This window comes from Vidua macroura, chromosome 22 (genome assembly GCF_024509145.1).
Source record: "Vidua macroura isolate BioBank_ID:100142 chromosome 22, ASM2450914v1, whole genome shotgun sequence".
NCBI classification, from domain to species: domain Eukaryota; kingdom Metazoa; phylum Chordata; class Aves; order Passeriformes; family Viduidae; genus Vidua; species Vidua macroura.
Window position 1 is genome coordinate 605,606 of NC_071592.1, and position 18,799 is coordinate 624,404.

Sequence of the window (18,799 nt, forward strand, 5' to 3'; positions counted from 1 at the left end):
CTGCACGGTTGTTCTCGGTGTGATCTCCTCCAAAAGCAATTGTCTTTCTCCTCATCCTTTGTGCAAAACATAAAAGATTAATGATTCTAATTTCAGTGCTGCAGCTGCCTCGCAGCCTGATTTGGGGGGCTGTGGTGGAGGGAAGGCAGGAGGAGGAGCGCGCTGCCGCCGTCGACGGCTGCCCGAGGCTGAGCGGAGCCGAACGGATCCTTCAGGATCCTTCCAGCAGCACCGGCGGCTGGAGCTGCGTGTCTGGAGGCAAACAGACACCGGGTGTCACACCTCGGAAATGCCAAGTGCTCTGCAGACAGACGCCAGGAAATCTGGCAGCACCAGGACTGAACGGGAGACAAGAATGGGGTGAAGGAGATCACGTATTTCAACACTTACCTTCCAAGGGAGGATTTAAGTATTTGTCTGCTATTAAGAACTTGTGTACTGACTTACCCCAGCTTGGGAAGGTTGGAATATGAGTGTCAGATCAATTTTCTCCAAGGCATTACTCCTCAAAGAAAATAATTTAGCAATTATAAACAAGAAACTTATGAAATCTGCTCTGTATTATATGCAGGTTCAATACATCAGGTTTAACTCCTTTTGTCCTAGTGCTGAGTGTGACTTGCTCGGTCCCAGCTCCTCCTGCCCATGTTGCTGGTGGACTCTGTAACAGCTGGGATAAAGAGTGCAAAACAAGATCTAGTTTTGTAACATTAACTTTTTTTTATTAAGAAGACAGATATTTTATAGTACTTCTTTTCCTTTGTAAAAATGGGATACATGAACCAATACAAAATGTGAATGGGAACAGATGGATATGTATTTTCTTACACTGTAACATCTTCCATGGACACCTTTAAACAGAACTGGCCTAAGGGGAAAAAATAAAAAGGCCGGGTAAATAAAGAACAAGGTTGTTTATCATCAGTTCTGCGTTCTTCATTTGTGATCCTCCTTTAAACAAGGTTGTTCTTTCTTCACGCTTCGAAGTCCTAATGATCTAAAGCTGTACAAAGTAATACTCAACAATACATTTCAACAGTGCACTGTATACTGAAGAAAAAATACATAAACCGATATACAACTAAAATTAATAATTTCCTGTTTTTTCTCCTGTTTTTATGTGTGGTTTTTTTTTTTTTTTTTTATTTTTCCAATGCGTGGGGCCGAAATTTTGCAATCTACCTGAGACGGAAAACACCAATCAAACACATGAACCTGAGACATGTCAACATTGTAAGTCAAAGTTACATTGGTAACACTGCACTACGGTACACTTCCAAACAAATATGGGCTGCTCAAGGCCAGGATGCCCGTCCCGTGCCGCCGCCGCCGGGCCGCGGAGCCCCCGGCTCCTGCCTGGCTGCTTCTCACCGCGATGGGGTTTGGCAATGGTGCTGAGGGCTCAGAAAAGAGCTGCGCTCGACAAAAGCTGCTCGGGAAAAAAAGGGTGTTTCGCGAGGTTCTGCTCGTGAAGAGGGGAGAGACGGAACGCTGCTGGGGAACGGGCCCCGCTTGCTGCGCCGGGCCGCCCCGTTCCCAAAGGAATCCCACATTGTAATGGTTCTGCCAAAAAACAGCAATTAAAAAACAAACGCACGGAAATGGCCCCCCGCCCCAACCCCGTAAAAAAATCCCCAAACCTGACGCTAAGATTAATGCTTTCCTTAAATAAATCAGATACATTTGCCACATAAACACAATAAAAAAGTATCGCTCGAAATCCATGATTACTCACCAAAAAAAAGTCAGCATATATAACTTTATACCGTCTTCCCACTGCAGTTTGCTACCTGTCGCTTACAATTCCAATTGAGCCAGAGTCTCCCGTGCACCTATGGCTTTAGTGGTCATTAGCACGCTCATTTCAACACGAATTCCCGCGTTTTACTCAGCAGGCAGAAAAAAAAGGCAGTTTTGTTCATCCAGCTGCTCTCCAGGTCTGGGTACCTGCTGCCCGCATGGCAGAGGATGAGGAGAAGCCCCGGCATCCGGGAGGGCTCTGCCTGCCCAGCAAGGACCCTGCTCCTGCATCCCCACGGCCGAGCAGCGCCTCTGCCGAGCTCCAGCCCATTTCCCAGCCGCCACCATCGAAAGCACCTGAAACAGCCACAAAAGGGGGCTTGGGGGGTGTTATCCGAGCCCTGACGGCAACAGGGGAACGGGACATGGGCACACTGAACTGCAAACTACGCATCTAAAATGTGCTGGTTCTCCTCCGATGAGCTCGAGTTCTGAACGGAAACCGGTGAAGAGAAAAAAGGGGAAACACCTTCAGAGAAACGCACCTACTCCACGGGGTCCCAGCTGGCAACTCCAGAAACAGGAAAGGGGAAACGAAGAGCCACAGAAACCCGAAGGGAACTAACGCACAGAAGCCCCTCTTCTTCCCAGCCTCCCCCCGACCCGAACGAACAGAAATTAAACAAGGCACAGAATCTTCTGCAAATGACTTCACTAAACTAAATCCAAGCTGGACTTGGCCAAAAAAAGAAAACCCAAACGAACTGAGGTGTCGAACAGCAGAGTGTACTTTACGAGGAATATTTTTACACAGCAAATCCCAGACCTTCCCGGCCTCACCGCTCTCCACCCATTTGCTTTTTTTTTTTTTTCCTTAAAAAAAAAAAGACACAAGCTGGTTGCAACTTCCAAGATCACTTTGTCTTTGTAGCGTTTAAATAGGGCCAGTAGTAACCGTCCACAGTTGGACACCTCATGGGAACCAAGGCTGCTCTAGATGAAGTACTCTTTCTTTTCCTCGGAGTTGTTTTGTCCCCCCTCTGCGTTGATGATGGCTGTGTCTGCGTCGGCCGCATCATCTGCTCCTTTGGCTTCGTGAGTGAAGTATGTACCTGCAAGGGAAGTGGAGGCTGCGTGACTCCTGGGGGGTCTTGGTGTGGTGCTAAGGGAGCGATCGACAAAGGAAACGAAAGTGCCGCTGGAGAGAAACTGGGGGGTGTGTCCCGTCAGACAACCCCGCAGCTGAGGGGACACACGAGCCTGGCCTTTCATCCTCCAGCTCTGGTCTCTGTCTTACCTTTATGCCTGGCAAAATATCGCCCTAAAATGATGAGCAGGCAAAGCATCGCAAAGACGACGACGGCCACGACGCCACCAACCACGGCATGGTCCACGCTCCGTATGGCCCCCTCCTCACCTGCGCGGGAATCTGTTGAGATCAGAAGAGGAATAAGAATTGGGGACTTACTACGATGCTCTTGGCAGGCTGCAGCTGCTCTCAGGATGGGAAGAGCTGCCCTCAGGCTCTCCAGAGGAGTAGGGGTGAAGCACGGAGCTAACTAGGCAGATGAGTTCGGGCAGAGGAGCTTTGTCCGGAGCCGAACTGATCTGGCGGCTCGACTCGCGAGGTGTTTTCCGCTAAAAGCAGCAGCACTATGACTACGCACGTGGGAGACAGCTGGGAGAGGGGAGGAAGGGCACATGGAGCTGTTGGTGGGAATCTATTTTGGGAAATTCCTCTATAGTGCTCCCCAAAAATCAGTCTTCCTGGTGGATGGGGCACGGAGAAGAGCAGTACAATACGGGAATATTAATCATTAGCTCTGAGAAATGTCATTAACGAGTGCCCTGTTGAAAACATTTCAACTTCCCAAAACACTCCTTGCCCAAAACCCAACCCACCCAGCATGGAAAATGTGTTTGTAAACATCCTCTGCCCCGACTGAACTGGGTTCCACCATGAACCCCCACCTTCGCTGTTCAATGCAACCCACAAGGACACAGCACTGCTGACCCAAAAGCTGACACCCAGTCCGAGGCTGACAGTAAGCAGTAACTGTACAGTGCCTCCGACTGCTTTACTGCGTTTATTTAACTCCTCACCACACAATTAGTTTCCTTTCAGAAGCGCCTCTCCCAGGGATGCCGTCACCTGGGAGAGGGATGACTGATGTGGCGGAGGAACAGCTCCGGAATGAACCCTGGATGAGCTATGGCCATGTAAAATGAATGTATAGCAGTGTAAACAATTTTAATTTAAGAACGCAGCTACATCAACCCTCGCTGCAATCCTAATGGCAACTGAGATTTATAACGCAGTAAAAAACAATTATTCTCCCGCTGATTAATACATTAACATTTTGGAATAGAAGCTAAAGCATTGTCTCTTTTTTTTAGCGAGTCAAGCGCGACACCTCTATTAAAATGATTTACTGGCCATACCTTACAATTTAAGCACAGCAGCAACAGAAACGGTAAAAATCTTTTAACTTTACATGATTTGTGAAGTCATATGTGAAGGATTTACCATTTAAATCTTTCACTACAAGAAGCACATGGCCCATAAATCTGCCCTGCCTGCGCCTGCCTGGACACCTCGGAGAAATGCGTTTTGCCAGGACGACTGAGAGAGCAAATGCAAGTCAATTTTTAAGAAAGATTTATCTCCGTCTCCCTCCAAAGAACAGAGCAAATCTCTGAAGCCTCCACCTCTAATAATATTTGAAGTTTATCGATCAAGCGTACAGATCCGTGACAGCTAAAGGTAATGGGGCTCTTTTGAGCTGAGACCTGATACAAAGCTTTTGAGCAGCAGCTGGGATTTACACTTTCTATCGATATTTCCAATTCTGCTCCAAGATTAAGGACTGAGGGACCCAAGTAAATAACTGGGGACCAAGAGCACCATAAAGCGCCTTTTAATTAAAACAATTTAAGGAAAAAAGGCCCTTTCGAGTGACCTCTGAGAGCAGGAGCCCCAGTGCAGGCAGGGAGATGCTGGGATGAGCTGGGGTGTGGTGAGGGACACTGTGGAGACCCTTCCAGCAGCTTGGCTGACAAGGTAAAAACGGCAGTCAAAAAAGATTATTCCCCTGCAGACCAAAAGCACAGCAAGGGGGACCTTCTGTCTCATCTCCAGTGGGAACAGATCATGCTGTGATCACTTCCCAGCATCTGCTCTGTGGCGAGCAGCTGAACATCCCTGCACACTGAGGGAAAGGTGCCCGTGGACACTCCTGGAGTGCTGAGCTGATTCTGAGCCCAGGCACAGGATCTGCTGCTTGCCCAGGGTGGCAGCTGGGGTAAACCAGTCACACCGGGCATCCTGGGAGCTACCATTCCAACACAGCCTTCCCACTGCCACTCCAGCTCGGGTGATCTGTCCTCCGTGAACCTGCTCTCTGCAAAGCAACTCAACTGACTCATCTGCTGGAGCAGCTGCTTTTAGGCACGCTTCACTCCATTTTTTTCTTATTTTTTTTAGAAACTTTGCGCCCAGTTCCGCCCGGTTGCATTCGGAGCAGCCAGCAGCAGCCCAGCCTGGGTGGATGAGTGCCTTGTTGACATCTGGAACAGCTGAGGGGCATAAACATGCTGAGTTACGGCTCTGTAATGTGCTTCCAGCAGGATTTTACATCAAGAGGTATTTTTTCTTCATCATCATAAATTAAGGTTCTGGAAAGACGAAGCCGCGTGTTCGTGCTGGCGGCAGCAGCCTCCACACCGTCCCACCGCCACGGAGACGGGGCTGTGTCAGAGCCTCGTGCCTGATGCATCCCTCTTGTCTTCCCTCTGCCTGGCATCCTGCCACCAGCAGGGAGTAAGGGTTCCCCTGAGAAGGAACTTTGGCCTAAAGCCTTGCCAGGTTTGCTCAGCAGAGTTTGTTAAGTGTGAGCTCCTCTGCTGAGGCGTGCAGGGCCATTTTTCTCAATTGCTTCTCTTAAGGAAGACCCCTGCAAGGTGGCAGCCCCAAATTCACGCTGTTATACACGTGGCTAAATACATCTTCAAGCTTACACACGGCCTAAAACATTCCTCCTGCAGCATCTTCTCTCCTTGCCTCCAGCACCTCATCAAACCCCATATTCTCTGGCAGCATGACCCAGCACCACGAGCTCTGCCTGCAGGCGTGGCAAAGCCCAAATCCAGCGCCAGCGACTCCAACACTGCTCCCAGCAAACCTGTCTGTGTGCCACCAGCACAGGAACAGCCCCTCCACATCCTGTCCCTTGCTATTTCTTCGGTAATTAACAAAGTTGTCAGGTCTATGGAACAAGGACTAATTCCCCAAAGCCAAGGAGAGACTTGACCTTAACAACCGGAACCTGCTTTAAATGCTGTCTCCAATTCACCCATGCTATTCCTGCCTCCTATCTCTGATTAAACCAGAAATCACAACTTTATTGCTGAAGAGGGAACAGTTGAGATGGCAGGAACTGACAAAATGCCACATTATTTGCTAATCCTAATATGTTATTCTTCCTCAAGATTTGCTTTTCTCAGCACCAATTCAATTACAGATGCTACAAATCCTTCTGACATTTAATTCCCTCTTGTCAGGGCGCAGTAAATGTATACATGCAGAGCTTTCCCATTAGGATGTTAATATATATTGGAGCAAGCTGGATCCTGGCCTCTCCAGCGAATCCTCAGGAATTTTCCTATTAGGGTTTTGTTTTGGATTTGCTTGTGAATTTTGGTGGGTGGGGCAGAAGGAAGGAGGGAAGGGCAGGGAAGGAACAGACATCACAACATGTTGTCACCAACATGCCCCCTCAGGGCTACTCTGCAGCTACAGTGCACCTTGGCTGAACCATTTTTGGGTCGATGCTTTGCTTGGCACCAAAGCACCTTAAAGGAAAACTGCAGCGGTAATGGTACAATTCACTTGCCAGAGCTGAACTCAAGCAGGAAAAAAAATCAATTTGTCTTTCCAAGTGCTGTGCTGCTCCCCCAAGGGATTGGCATGGCTGTGCCCCACAACAGGGGAAGCCAGGCTTTCATGGGATGCAGCACTGGGCCTGTCTGCCTGCGGTGCAGATCACTGTACAGCAGCAGGAGTGCTCCAGAGCCTCTTCTAGGGTGGCCAGGAAGAGACTTGGGTAGCTTGAAATTGATTTTTGCTGATTATTTTTGCCAACTGCTCGTGTAATCATCAAAACAGTGATTACCCTGCCGGAATGGCAACCTTGAAGTTTTCCTTTAAACAAAAAGTGTGGCTCAGCAAACAGCACATAGACAGGAGAGAAAGGGGTTTGGGACTGGTTCCTACTCATCACACAACTAAGGAACTAATTCCAGAGGTTAGGAGCAGTACGGAGCAGATGCTGAGCTGGGAATTGTCCATCTAAGTATTGATAATCATCATCTGCAATTCACACCTGCAGGTTCTCAGCTATGGGGGCTTTGGGGGACTCTCTTAAAAAGTGAACGTACTAATGATCTCCAGGTTTCTAACATTTCTGCCAATGTAAGTGCTAAAACCAGCTTTCCGTGGGCTCTCAAGAAAAACGTTGGTGATGGTAAGAGCAGCACTCTGACAGTCTGGGTCAGTGCTTACACTGAGGTTTAACAGAGGGAACACTTCTCTGCTCCCAACTTCTCAATGAAAAGGTTCCACTCAATTCCATTTTAATGAGGCTTTAAATATAGATGTGTCTCTGAATATTCCACTCTTTTCGTCAGCAGCAGCATCTCAAGAGTAAAAGCAAGACTGGGTTGGACCGGGCTGCCTGTATTTTAAATCTCCTTTCTACCCACACTAACAGCTTCAGCCCTATTTGGGTCAAACCACGTTTACCTTCAGTGCTCCCCACGCTCTCAGCAGCGGCTCCCGCGAGGCTCAAGCGGCGGCTTTGGGCTCACCTTGGTGACGGGAGCCCTCTGCACACACGAGCATCCTCGAGCGCCCGGAGGCAGCGGCTCCTTCCAGGGACCTCCTGCAGCCGGGACGAGCCGGCGCCGCCTCTCCCCCGCCGCTGGCACCGCTCCTGACACTGCTGCTGCTGCGAACAGCTCCTTCCCTGCCTGCTCCAGCACCCACCCAGCCCATTACGGCTCTCCCTCGGCTCAGCGCCACAGGTGAGGAGCAAAGGCAGCGCTGGGAGATGCAGTCTGTCCTGCTGTGATGTGGGAAAGCCCAGGTTTTGTGGAACCCCTGCTGTGTGGTGCTCCTGACTCCTGTCCTTCCTGCTCACCTCCCTCCAGCTTCACATTAGACCAACTGCAACATTTTGGGGCATCTCTGGACAGCCCTGACCTTCCTCTACCTGCATTTCTGCTGTAAAAGCAGAGAACAGAGGGAGATTTTTATGAAAATGTAGTTAAGACATTATTTTTGGCACATGGGGATTTATTGCTGCAATTGCACAAAAATTTACCTTCTATTTCTGGGTGAAAATTAATGTCAAGCTCCTGACACTGGACAGCATGGGCTGAACTCGTGGGCAGGAGCAAGCTTATACACACCGACCCCACTGAAGCTCCTAAGCTTCCCAGATGTGCAGGTAACATCTGCATCGCGGCAGGGGAAAGGAAACCTACACCAATGGCTTTGAAGAATTCCTAAACAAGTGATCTCTTCTAAATCTGGTTACAGTTTAGATTATTAAATGATTATCACATCAGTATGCCTGAAGACCCCACAGGTCACGATTTGGATGCTTAATGGCTTTAAATCACTTGAGCACTCCTGAAAACCTGGTAAGCCAATTATTCCTTTTCCCTGGAGGTAGGAAACATCAGGATTGCACTGACACCTCCCACATGAATCTGGGGTCAATCCTTTTGTGGAATAAAGTTTTTGAAATGATGGAGCAGCACTGGAGGTTGGACTTGGCAGGGGGTGCTGGTGGAAGAACAGGCTGCCGTTACTCTGTGAACACTATAAAGCACTTAGCCATGACATGGGAGGACAGAAATCACTGCCTGTCCATGTCAGGATGAGCAATAATGTTATTCATTCCCACAGCGTGGCATGGAGCAGGCTACCCCTCCTCGAATTTATTGAGGGGCCGTTAAAGAGCAGTGTTAACCTGCCTGTCGTATCGTAATTGAATTTGGTCTAATTTAAACCAGAGAAATTTGAGGAGTTCATCCTTCTTCAATCAATAAGCTCCCCTTCAGCGACCCATTTCAAGATCGCTTCATAAAAAATAACGCACTTTGTTTGAATAAATGTGCTCACCCTGGCAGAGCTCAGAGCTGCACGGCTGCTCCCACAGACTCCCCTGGGGAAGGGAGCCCCGCTCGCAGCCGACGGCCATCGACCACCAGCACCCCCTCTGCAAAGGCACTGATCGTTTTTGGTCAGGGAACCATTCCCTGTTTCACAGCAGGTGCCAATGTTCTGGAGCAGAGCCAGGAGAGCTCGGGGAGTGTCGGGGCAGGTCCCTGGAGCGCTGTGCCCGGAGCCCACGGCAGTATCTGTGTGTGTGTGCACCTGCACGCACAGGTGAGCACAACACACACACACACACACACAGGTGTGCACAACACACACACAGGTGTGCACAGCACACGCGCACGCCCAGGTTTGCCCTCGCGGTGCCCGGTGCTGCAGGAACCCTGCCTGCCGGTCTGTGCCAGGCTGGAATGAGGAACTGAGAGGCGCCAGGCCAGCTCCCTCCGTACCCTACGGGCTCAGGACGTGAGGAACAAGAGGAGGATTGCGAGAGGCAGGGACACACAGAGCTCGGCCGGGAAGAGCGAGGACGGCTCTGCACTCAGGCTACCTGGGCGGGAGGCAAGGGATGCATTACTTAATTGCACAGTCGGCAGAGCCTCGGTTGGAGCTGTGGGCGGGACAGATGTACCTGGAAGGAACAGCACACTGAGCAAACACGGCAGCAGCCCCCACGCCCGCCACGCCAGGTCCCCCGTGGGGGTGGGCCCGTGCCCTGCATCCCTCAGCGTGGTGCCGAGGGCTCCCGGTGCCCGCTCCTGCTGGAGTGAAGGGCGGCGTTCCCGACCGAGAGCTCAACTCCAGCACTCACCTGGACCACCCATCTGAGAGCCCCCGTGTGCTGACCCCGGGCCAAAAACGTGACCTGGGCTCAGTGTGCCACCATTCCGAACAGGAGCTCTGGGGCAGAGGCCACTGTGTCTGTAGCAGAGCAGGGCCTGGGGCTCTCTCTAGTGCTTCCCCCATACCTGGCCCAGTGTGTTTCTGACCACACCTGACCAGGAATGATCACCCTTTGGGCAGGCAGGAGAAACCTAAAGAGCAACAAGGAAAATTTTGGAATTCTTAGGGGAAAAGATCAGTAGCCAAACCAGAAGCTCCAAAAAGGCTGCTTGGCAGCATATGACAGGTGCTCGCTGCGGCCAGCAGCTCTGCCCCAGCTGTGTTCTGTAAAGGTGGGGGAAATTCTGGCTTCCATTCCAGACTCAGAAAAAGGACTACACTGAGCTGTGTGCTCCAAGAAAGGTGTGAGCCCCTCTGGGCAACAAAGGCTGGGGAGCAAACACCAATTCTGGGCAATTCCTTTGAGGAATTTTTTCAGGTTCTTCTCTTCATTCACCAAAAAAAAAAAAAAAAAAAAAATCCTTAAAAAATAGAATTTTAAAAAGCAAAAGAACTTACTCGAGCAAAACAATTTTCCCCATCCACTCAGGGATGTTCACCAGAGCCCTGGTGCATCTTACCTATGGGATCTGTCCCGAGCCTGCAATAATAATTGTTAGTATTGCTCAATGTTAGAAAACATCCAGAATGAATCCATCATTTCTGACCTCTTGGCCACTGCACACCTGTAGTGGCTTATGGGATGAGATGCTCCCCATTTGGTTGGGTGAGGGAACCATTTGATTGAATGAGGACTCAGGGGGTTTTTGGGGTATTTTTTTGCTCCATGGTGAAGCCCTGAGAGGAACAGCACTGGGCTCCAACCCCCTGGGCTGGGCTCTTCCCAGGGGGACAAATGGCTGCTCCTGCCCTGTGGCCAGGACTTGCACCCTGTGTTGGAGCAGCTGCACACAGCCACAGAGCCCAGCAGGTACCAGGGGTCTGCAGGGATGATCTGCAAGGGGGGGCAAAAAAATATAGGTGCATTTCTATAAGAAAATGTGAAGAACAAAGATTTAGGTTTGTACCACTGGTACAGGCTGTGCTCTGAATGCACCCAACTGCATCCACTGAAGATGCTGTTATGCTTTAATCTCAATCAGCACTAATTGGCAAGGACCAGCCACGAGGATGCATTTATGCCCCTTTCAGTCCAGTGTGGATAAAAAGAGGCTTGAACCATTTACTTGGTTTGGCCTCACTGATGAAACAACCACCTCCTTTTTACTGCCAATCTGATGTTGGTATGATGAGGAATTCCCGAGCAGCCAAGGGTTAGTGCTGGCCACCTGTTTAAAGGGGGGTTTCACACAACGTGGCAGAGTCAAGTGTTTTACAAACAAAGGTTCAACTCAACTGGTCTCCAATTCAGCGTTCAAAAAATCCCAGCTAGGAGGGAACCACAATGGTTGGCCTTGGTGCCCTGCACCTCCTGCCCCGAGGATGCCACACAGAAATGGGTGCCAAAAACCAAAAGAAAAAAAAAAAAAAAAACCACCAGGGAGGAGAACCCCAACAGAAAGGAGCGCGCTTCCAAGCTGCAAGAGCGTGGGGGGAATGGCTGTGCCACAGCGACTGCACAATGCAACATGGCCAAGATGCAGAAATCAGAGTGGAACCAGTGTCTAGCGAAGGAGAGCAGCGGGTTACCTACGGACTAGCCCTTACCTGAGAGATCCCCATAGTCCAGCTCCTCGGCCGAATTGGGCAACTGAGTAAAGCCTTACAAGTAAAAACAGACTCGTTTTTCTCTGCGTTTCTCAAGCGACAAAAAACAACACACTTAAGAACTGAGGATGAATTTCTTGAGGGGGGAAAAAGAGAATGCGTCAGTCACTTGCCACCGTCTGCTGGTGTGGGCAGAGCCATCGTGTGACACCAGTGCAATCGTGGCCTTTGGTACAGACAGAAACGCTCCTCGCTCTACACTGTTGGCACATGAAACACGGTATTGAGACCACTCATAACAGCATGCAGAGCCCCCAGGCTCTGCCTTTTGGCCGTCACGGGGACAATTCCCAATTTGGTCCAGGCTGATTTCAGTCCTGCATACAGAGAGCAATGGAAAACTTGCCTCCGATTTTGCACCCAATCCAATTAGTTTTGGTCATGGTGACAAGTCAGGACATTTACCAATGACAGAATATGAATATTGTGCAGTGCATGTCATGGCCTGTTTGCAGGCTGCGGGCTGTGTCCTCTGCCAAACTATTGGACAAACTGGTTTTTTTTTCATTTGCCCAAATGTGATGGATTTATGGGAAAAGCATCTGTCCTCAAAGCTATGAAGCAATCAGGGAGGCACGTGGTCATGGCCTCCACAGGCAGCCAGCACTGTCTGTGAGGGCATTAGTGCTGCTTGGTTTGGGAGTCTGAGGAAGTGCTGGGGTCTGCAGGCAGAGCATCCCCGGGGTGGACATCTCAGCACCAGTGCCAGGGCAAACCAGTGCCAGGAGGCCACCCAGACTTACTGAAATGTGGGGTGGGGCAATGTTACCCTGTGGGCTGTGACTTCCAGGACTCACTCTTGCTGTTGGCCACTAAAAGCAAATGAATAAGCAAAGAAGAAAAATTCCCGTGAAGAGATCCCGCATCCCTGGGCACTGGGGAACCAGGGATCATCAGCTCACAGACTGCTACCAGAGCTGACTGTTAAACAGCCAAGCTGTGAGTGCAGTATGGTCAATGTGCAGACTTGGCCCCACTGCACAGCAGCAATATGTGTATTTTTATATATACACTGCTCTTTAAAAATGAAACTCATTTTCAGTGGCTGGTTTTTAAATACATCAAATCACCAGGAAGCTACGTTGGTATTACCTCCTGAAGTGGGAAGCCATTTAGATTAATAGCAGGAAATATGCCTGTGTGCCACTCTTGGGTTTCAGGGAGTCCTTTTCAGATTTTCAGGAGCCTTTTTCCTATAAATGATCTATAAATACAACAGTTGACTCACAGAACCATTGGCCATGCAAAGCTGCACTTGGCAGAGGAGCCCTTCAACTTTTCTCTCTCCAAAATTGCTTCTGTAGAGAGTTCCCTTTCAAGGAACTACATTTTCTCACTGATGAAAAAGGGCAATGTTGCATTTTTTATGAGGCAAAAAAAAAAATTCCTTTTCAGAATAAAATTTGCAACAATTCCACAATTCCATTTCTCCCTGCACCTGGGACACTCACAAATGCCACTGGCCAGTGTTAAAACCTGTTGTGAGGCATTTAAATAGGTGGTAAATTATTTCTTTATTTTTCTCATTAAACTTTCATACTGGCTAGTAAAGCCCATTCTTTTCACTTCTGAGGGGATGAACTCAAAGTCTGCCACTACTCCTGCCAGAGAAATGAAAAGAGAACTTTTCACTCTGCTCCATTTCCCTGGAAATGATAAATGCAGGCAGAGCCGGCACAGTGAGTGCATCCTGCAGCTCAACAAGGTGCTCAGACGAGGACCAGGCACCCCGGGTACATTTAGGTTTCTGTGGGCTCCCACGCCACATCCAGTTTTTAAGGAAAAGCCAATTTCTCTCCCATCTCAGCTCTAAATAAGCAATTAGGGATTCCGTTTCATGCCGCGCGCGGCGGCGCTGTGATGTTTTATTCAACCGCCCCAAGGATGGGAGCTGTAAAATAAACTGAGGAATGGATTCACTATTAGCTGCACTTTAAAGTAGGGCATTTCCAAGAGGGAAGGAGGCAGCTGGACTGGCAGAGCTGCTTGGTGATGGCAGTGCAGAAAGCGCTTTTCTGTGGCACCTGGCAGGATGTACGAGTGGCCGGTGCTCTGGTGCAGCCGGGCTTTGGCTTCAGCCAAGCAAAACTCATTTTCAGGGACTGAGCACTATCAGAAAAAGGAACAAGAGCATAACAAAATAGTGTTACCTATTCTTGTACCAAACCTGCTAAGGCCACAATTAAAAACGCACACAGGCCTTCAGGGAAGGATTTCCAGCCTGTAAAATAATTTACCTGCTGCATTATGGGCCAAGTACTTTCTTATCACTCTTCATTTGTGACTGGGGTGTTTCCCTTATTTTAACCTTCACTCCAGGCTTCTGCTTTGCCAGCTTCAGAGGAGGCTTTTCCAAATGGCTCAAAACCCTACCTTTTCCATGGGAATGAGCAGAAATTCTGCCTGTGCTGAGGCAGCATTGCCTGGTTCTTGCCTTGGCAGGGGAGTGGGGAGCAGCCCTGAGCCCCCCATTGCTGAGCAGACAGAATGAAGGACAGGGCCTCAAGCACGATGCCCTGTGTGGGCAGCACCCACACCCTGGGGAATCACTCTGAGCATTTAAAGTCCTCTGCTTACAACAGGGTCAGGGCAGAATTTGAAAAAAAATGGACACAAAGTCAGTGTGCCCAAGGTCGTGGCTGCTTAGAGATGTCCTGCTTGTGTAGGGGGCAAACATGAGCTGGGCGTCTCACCTGAGGGGCTCCACAAAGACCAGCACCTTGTGAGGGCTGAGCTCTCTGGCCACTGAGGGGCAACAGGGGCCAGGACATTAAAAACTGGCCCGTTGATTGTGGTGGGGAGAGGGGCAGGGAGGAAAAGAGAAAGGGCACGGCAGAAAAAGCGCTTTCTCCCCAGACTGAGTGGTGCAGACACTCCAGGTTGTTACACTCCCGGCTCCACCGAGTTCTGCCCGTATTCCAGCTCAAACAGTGGGACCTGTGATTTCAGCCCCACGGGCACCCTGACCCCACGGGGGCACACCGAGAGGGAGGAGGGCTGAAGCTGGGAAACCCCAGCTTGGTGGGGTGCAGCGGAAGCACAAGCCTTCCTGCCGGCCATGACCATGCTGTTATTGGAGCTCTGGCAATGAACAGTGCAGAGAAAGGAGAAAGTGCATCAGAAAATTCACAGTTAAGCTCTCATTTTTCAACAAAAGAGTTAACAACGTTCGTGCGTTAGGTCACTCATGCATCGCTGCCGTCAACTCCATTCCGAGAGGAAACGGGAATGGCAGGGCCTTGGCTACTGCTGGGACATGCACACACACACACAGGACTCCTTCCCCCCAGTCCTCTAGGATACACTCCAAAACTTTCAATGGCTCAAAACCCTCTTTCCCCAATTGAAGCATTGTGCTGGCTCCACACTGGCCTTACGTTCCATTTTCTTTGCTAGCAAGCTCTTTTTTTGGGTTGGTTTTTGGTTGGTTTTTTTTTGGTTTTGTTTTTTTTTTTTTTTGGTTGGTTGGTTGGTTTCTTTTTTCTTCCCCCAATTCATTTTAAATTGTTTTTGGAGAAAATCCATTTGGCTGTATTCATGCCCATGCATTTCTAGTCATTCACAGACATGCTCACTCCCATCGGACATCGGAAAGAACAAATGGCCAACATACAGAAACACCTGGTATACTCCATACACACTCCAGCAACACAAGCTTGGAAAGAAATCCAGAGTCTTCATGGGAAAAGCACCCCACAAGGGCAAGCATGGGGGAATTCAGAACAAACTGGCTGGTTTTAAGGCAGGAAAGTCTGTGGCAGCTCGTTTGACTGGGATAGGTTGTCATTTCAGCTGGCCACCTCCCTGGCAGCGGTCCTCCCACAGAGGGGGGAAGTCCTCGAGTTAGAAACAGGCTTTTTATGGCTTCCTCAGAACAAAGAAGGAAAGACATCAGGAATTGCTTTAAAAAATGGGTCAAGGGTTTGCCACTGAGCATCTGCCCAGCTTGTCCTCATTGCAGAGTCTAATACATGCCCACACTGAGCCTTTCCTGATGCAGAAACACCTAGAAAGGATATTGGGAGTTGTGCCATCATCAGGGCTACCTGATCTTTTTCAAATGTAAGAATCAACATCTAGCCACAAACATGTAGCTGCAAAATCAGCAATGTTGGCTCTGGACATTTAAGACACACAGGGAAATTGACACACAGACAAAACACAAGTGTGCCCAAAAACTTCTGATCTTTATGCCAAGTGGGAAAATGCATCCAGCTAGGTATATTATTTGGGATAAGAAGTGCAAGCCCCTCCACTTGATATGGCACACTGCTACTGAATGATTGCTTCACTCAGTCCTTCCTCTGACCTCACCCAAGCAACACCTCAAGGGGAGCAGGCAGGAGAACGGGGTGCTCTGTGCTAGGGATTTCTGTCACTAAAAAAATCAGTCAATTTATCAGAGTTAAAAGAAACTAGAACAGCAAAGTCCAACATGGATTAGCCGTAATTTAAAATTGTCAGAGGTTTTGGTTCTTCAGCTGAAAAGTAAGCATGTGCCAAAAAAATGGGATGCTCAACTTCCAGCCTGCAGCGCGTACGTAGGCTCGCCGGGGAATGGAGGAAGCTCAGGAAGCTGTCAAGCTGTTAGCTAGACTGCCTCGAGCAGACGAGAAGGGTTACTTTGCTAGACTGCTATGCTGAGAGGAAAGTGTTGCTATTTGTTTTCCCAATCTCCTTCTGCAGTGTAATAACGCAAACTTCCCTGCCGACCTTGGAGGCGAGCGCTCCTCTGTGGAGCATCCCAGAATCCCCAGTGCTGCCCTAAGCCAGCAGACCCGCTGGATGCCCTGTCTTAAAAACTAACTCAAAATGCAAGAAAAATGCTCAAAAATCTAAAAGAAAAAAAAAATCTGACAAAAAGAAAAAAAAAAAAGATTTCTTTTTCATGTGTGAAGTGACTCTGTCAGTCAATGGGTGGAGAACCAGTTGGCATCACTTGGACCTGGATGCCACTTCCACGGGGCTTGTGCCTGCCTGGCACCAGGATGATCAGCTGGGGAGCTCACAGCAGAAATGACAAGAGCAGACAGACTTTCCAGCCTTAGAACCCGTGTCGTATTTATGAGATGAGTCCACCTGAAACACAGTTTTCCCTTGAAGACTCCAGTTCCCCTTTTTGGCTTCCCCTTCCCAGGCTTGTCTTGCCACTCAGCAGTGCTGAGAAATAAGATAAACAGGAATGTGATACCAACCGTGAACTGCTGGTTCTGTCGTCGCCGTTGTGTCTACACACGGGAACAGAGGATTGGAGGAAGGGAAGAAACAGGAGGAACAGCATGCAAAAAAAGGGAAAATGGAAAAAATGGAACAGATAATATATGAGCAAGCTTTCAAAGAACATTGCGTGACAAGCAATAATAAAATGAAAGGCAAAAAGCATTTGAAGTGAGTTGCACTGTTTAGAAGACATGCCTCCAGTTCAAAAGCTATGAGCCTGAGGAAAACAGTAAATTTTTCTCTTTTTCCAGGTCCTTGCCAGAACAATTACTGGTGGTTGCAAAGTCAGGGGAACAGGAGACAGGAGAGAACACCGACACCAACGGTTTGGTTGGTGGGGACAAAACAGAAGCTCCAGAGCAGGATGAAGAGCTGAGGCTCGGCACGTCGCTGTTACACACTCAAACACTGCCTCATCAGAGCACTCGTGGCCAGGAAACAGTCTGCTCCTGCCTCTCCTCCAGCTTCCCAGCCACCACCCGCACGATGAACCATTTTTTTCAGCATAAAAGATGTTCTAGAACTGGCAACTGTGGACAAACATTAACAGTCCCTCTGCTGCAGCAGGTACCTGGTTGAACAGCTATGGGTAATTAAAATATCCTGGATTTTTTTTTGCTGGTTAGTCTGAAGTTGACTCTACTCCATATGGACTACATCCCACTGGAAATTTCTTGGGGGGCACTGCCTTGCCAATGGAGAGATGCTTTGTCTCTTCCAGGAGTTATCAACAGGCAGTTTTAAAAGACGGACCAAATCTGAAGGCTTTTACTGACAGTTATTTCCTGCACACCAACTGGTCTAAACCGAATGTAACCACATTAGCCAATGTACTGGCTTGTTTAGAAGTTGGAGGCCGTTTACTTTCCGTCTGGAGGTAGGTACTCCACGGCAGGGTTCAGCGGCTGGAGCGGGCAGGCTCCCCAGAACGTGTCACTGAATAAATCCCTGGAGCCAGGGGCCCAGGCCAGGCTGGGCCCAGCCCTGCTCGGCTGGAGCAGGCAGTGTTTGAGTGAGTAACAGCGCGGGGTGAGCAGCGCTGCACCCGTGGCCCTGCACAGCAGCCCGGAGCTTGGGTTTTGCAGCAACGACAGACAATTCACAGCGGCGTTTCCCCTCGGTGGCATGCTGGCAGACAACCCGGGCACGGGTCCCCTGCGCGGGCAGAGGCAGCAGTGGAAAAAAGAGGACCTGTTTCTTGGCAATTTAGCTGAGGACAGCCCAGGGCTGAACTCCTGAAGCAGCAGCAAAGACAAGAATCGTACAAGGAATACACAATACTTACAGATACAAAGGTCTACATGCTTTAATTATAGAAGCAAAACAAATAAACCCTGCACAGTTTAACAAACTGTACCAAGATTTGCATAGCAGATTATCAAGCCATCATTAGCCTGTTTCCACTGCCAATGTAGGCCGTTCTCATCTTGGCAACCAAATCTAAGGCACCCTCAAGGAGGCCAGCCCTTGTTCTCCTGCAGGAGCTCTGGGGGCTGCAGGGGAAACCTTCCAAAGCCACGAGGAGACCAAGAGTAGGGCTTTGCTTTGGTTTTGGGTAGCAATCCCCATTTGTTTTAACCAAGCAAATGGTGGAAGGGGAAATGGTGGTGGAGGTGGGGGGAAAGCCACTGTTTAGAAGGGGTTGTAAAACTGAGTATTAATTCCTGAGATAGCATCTTGGCATCTATAAATAGTCTCAATTTACTGTCTTCCTGAAATAAAAAAAGTTATGTCAGCTTTTACAATAAATAGAGAATCTGCTGGAAGCAAACTTGTATTGATGTGCTGGAAGAGATTATTAGTCAAGAAACAGTGCAAACTGGACAGTGCATCTCGCTTCCCCGTCCGGGGACAGAGATCGACAGGTTACACAAAATAAAGTTCTCAAGCGGTTGTAAGTGCGAACAAATATCCACGTCAAACAACATGTTGGCTGCAGCTGGAATGACAAAGTTATGATTAGCAAATGGTTTGGATGGTTGCAATAGGAAACACAGACCGGTTAAAGTTTAGAGTGAGCTTTTGGGGAGTCCTGTCCAGTCCCAG

The 18,799-nt window shown here is 49.2% G+C and overlaps 1 protein-coding gene across 8 annotated transcripts in view; it reads right to left on the reverse strand.

The window, feature by feature from the left end:
• Window positions 1-697: 697 nt before the first annotated feature.
• The window catches only part of CADM1 (cell adhesion molecule 1), a 135,911-nt gene continuing 117,809 nt past the window's right edge, over window positions 698-18,799 (reverse strand). For 2 of the 8 annotated variants that reach the window (XM_053996992.1, XM_053996991.1), the window contains 5 exons: window positions 16,729-16,761; window positions 11,474-11,527; window positions 9,474-9,554; window positions 3,038-3,169; window positions 698-2,852 (listed from right to left, as the gene is read on the reverse strand). In XM_053996992.1, coding sequence (XP_053852967.1) covers window positions 2,734-2,852; window positions 3,038-3,169; window positions 9,474-9,554; window positions 11,474-11,527; window positions 16,729-16,761 — 419 coding nt within the window. In that variant the 3' untranslated portion in view covers window positions 698-2,733. The remainder of the gene's footprint in view (window positions 2,853-3,037; window positions 3,170-9,473; window positions 9,555-11,473; window positions 11,528-16,728; window positions 16,762-18,799) is intronic. The other 6 variants (XM_053996995.1, XM_053996993.1, XM_053996997.1 and 3 more) reach the window with 3 other exon arrangements.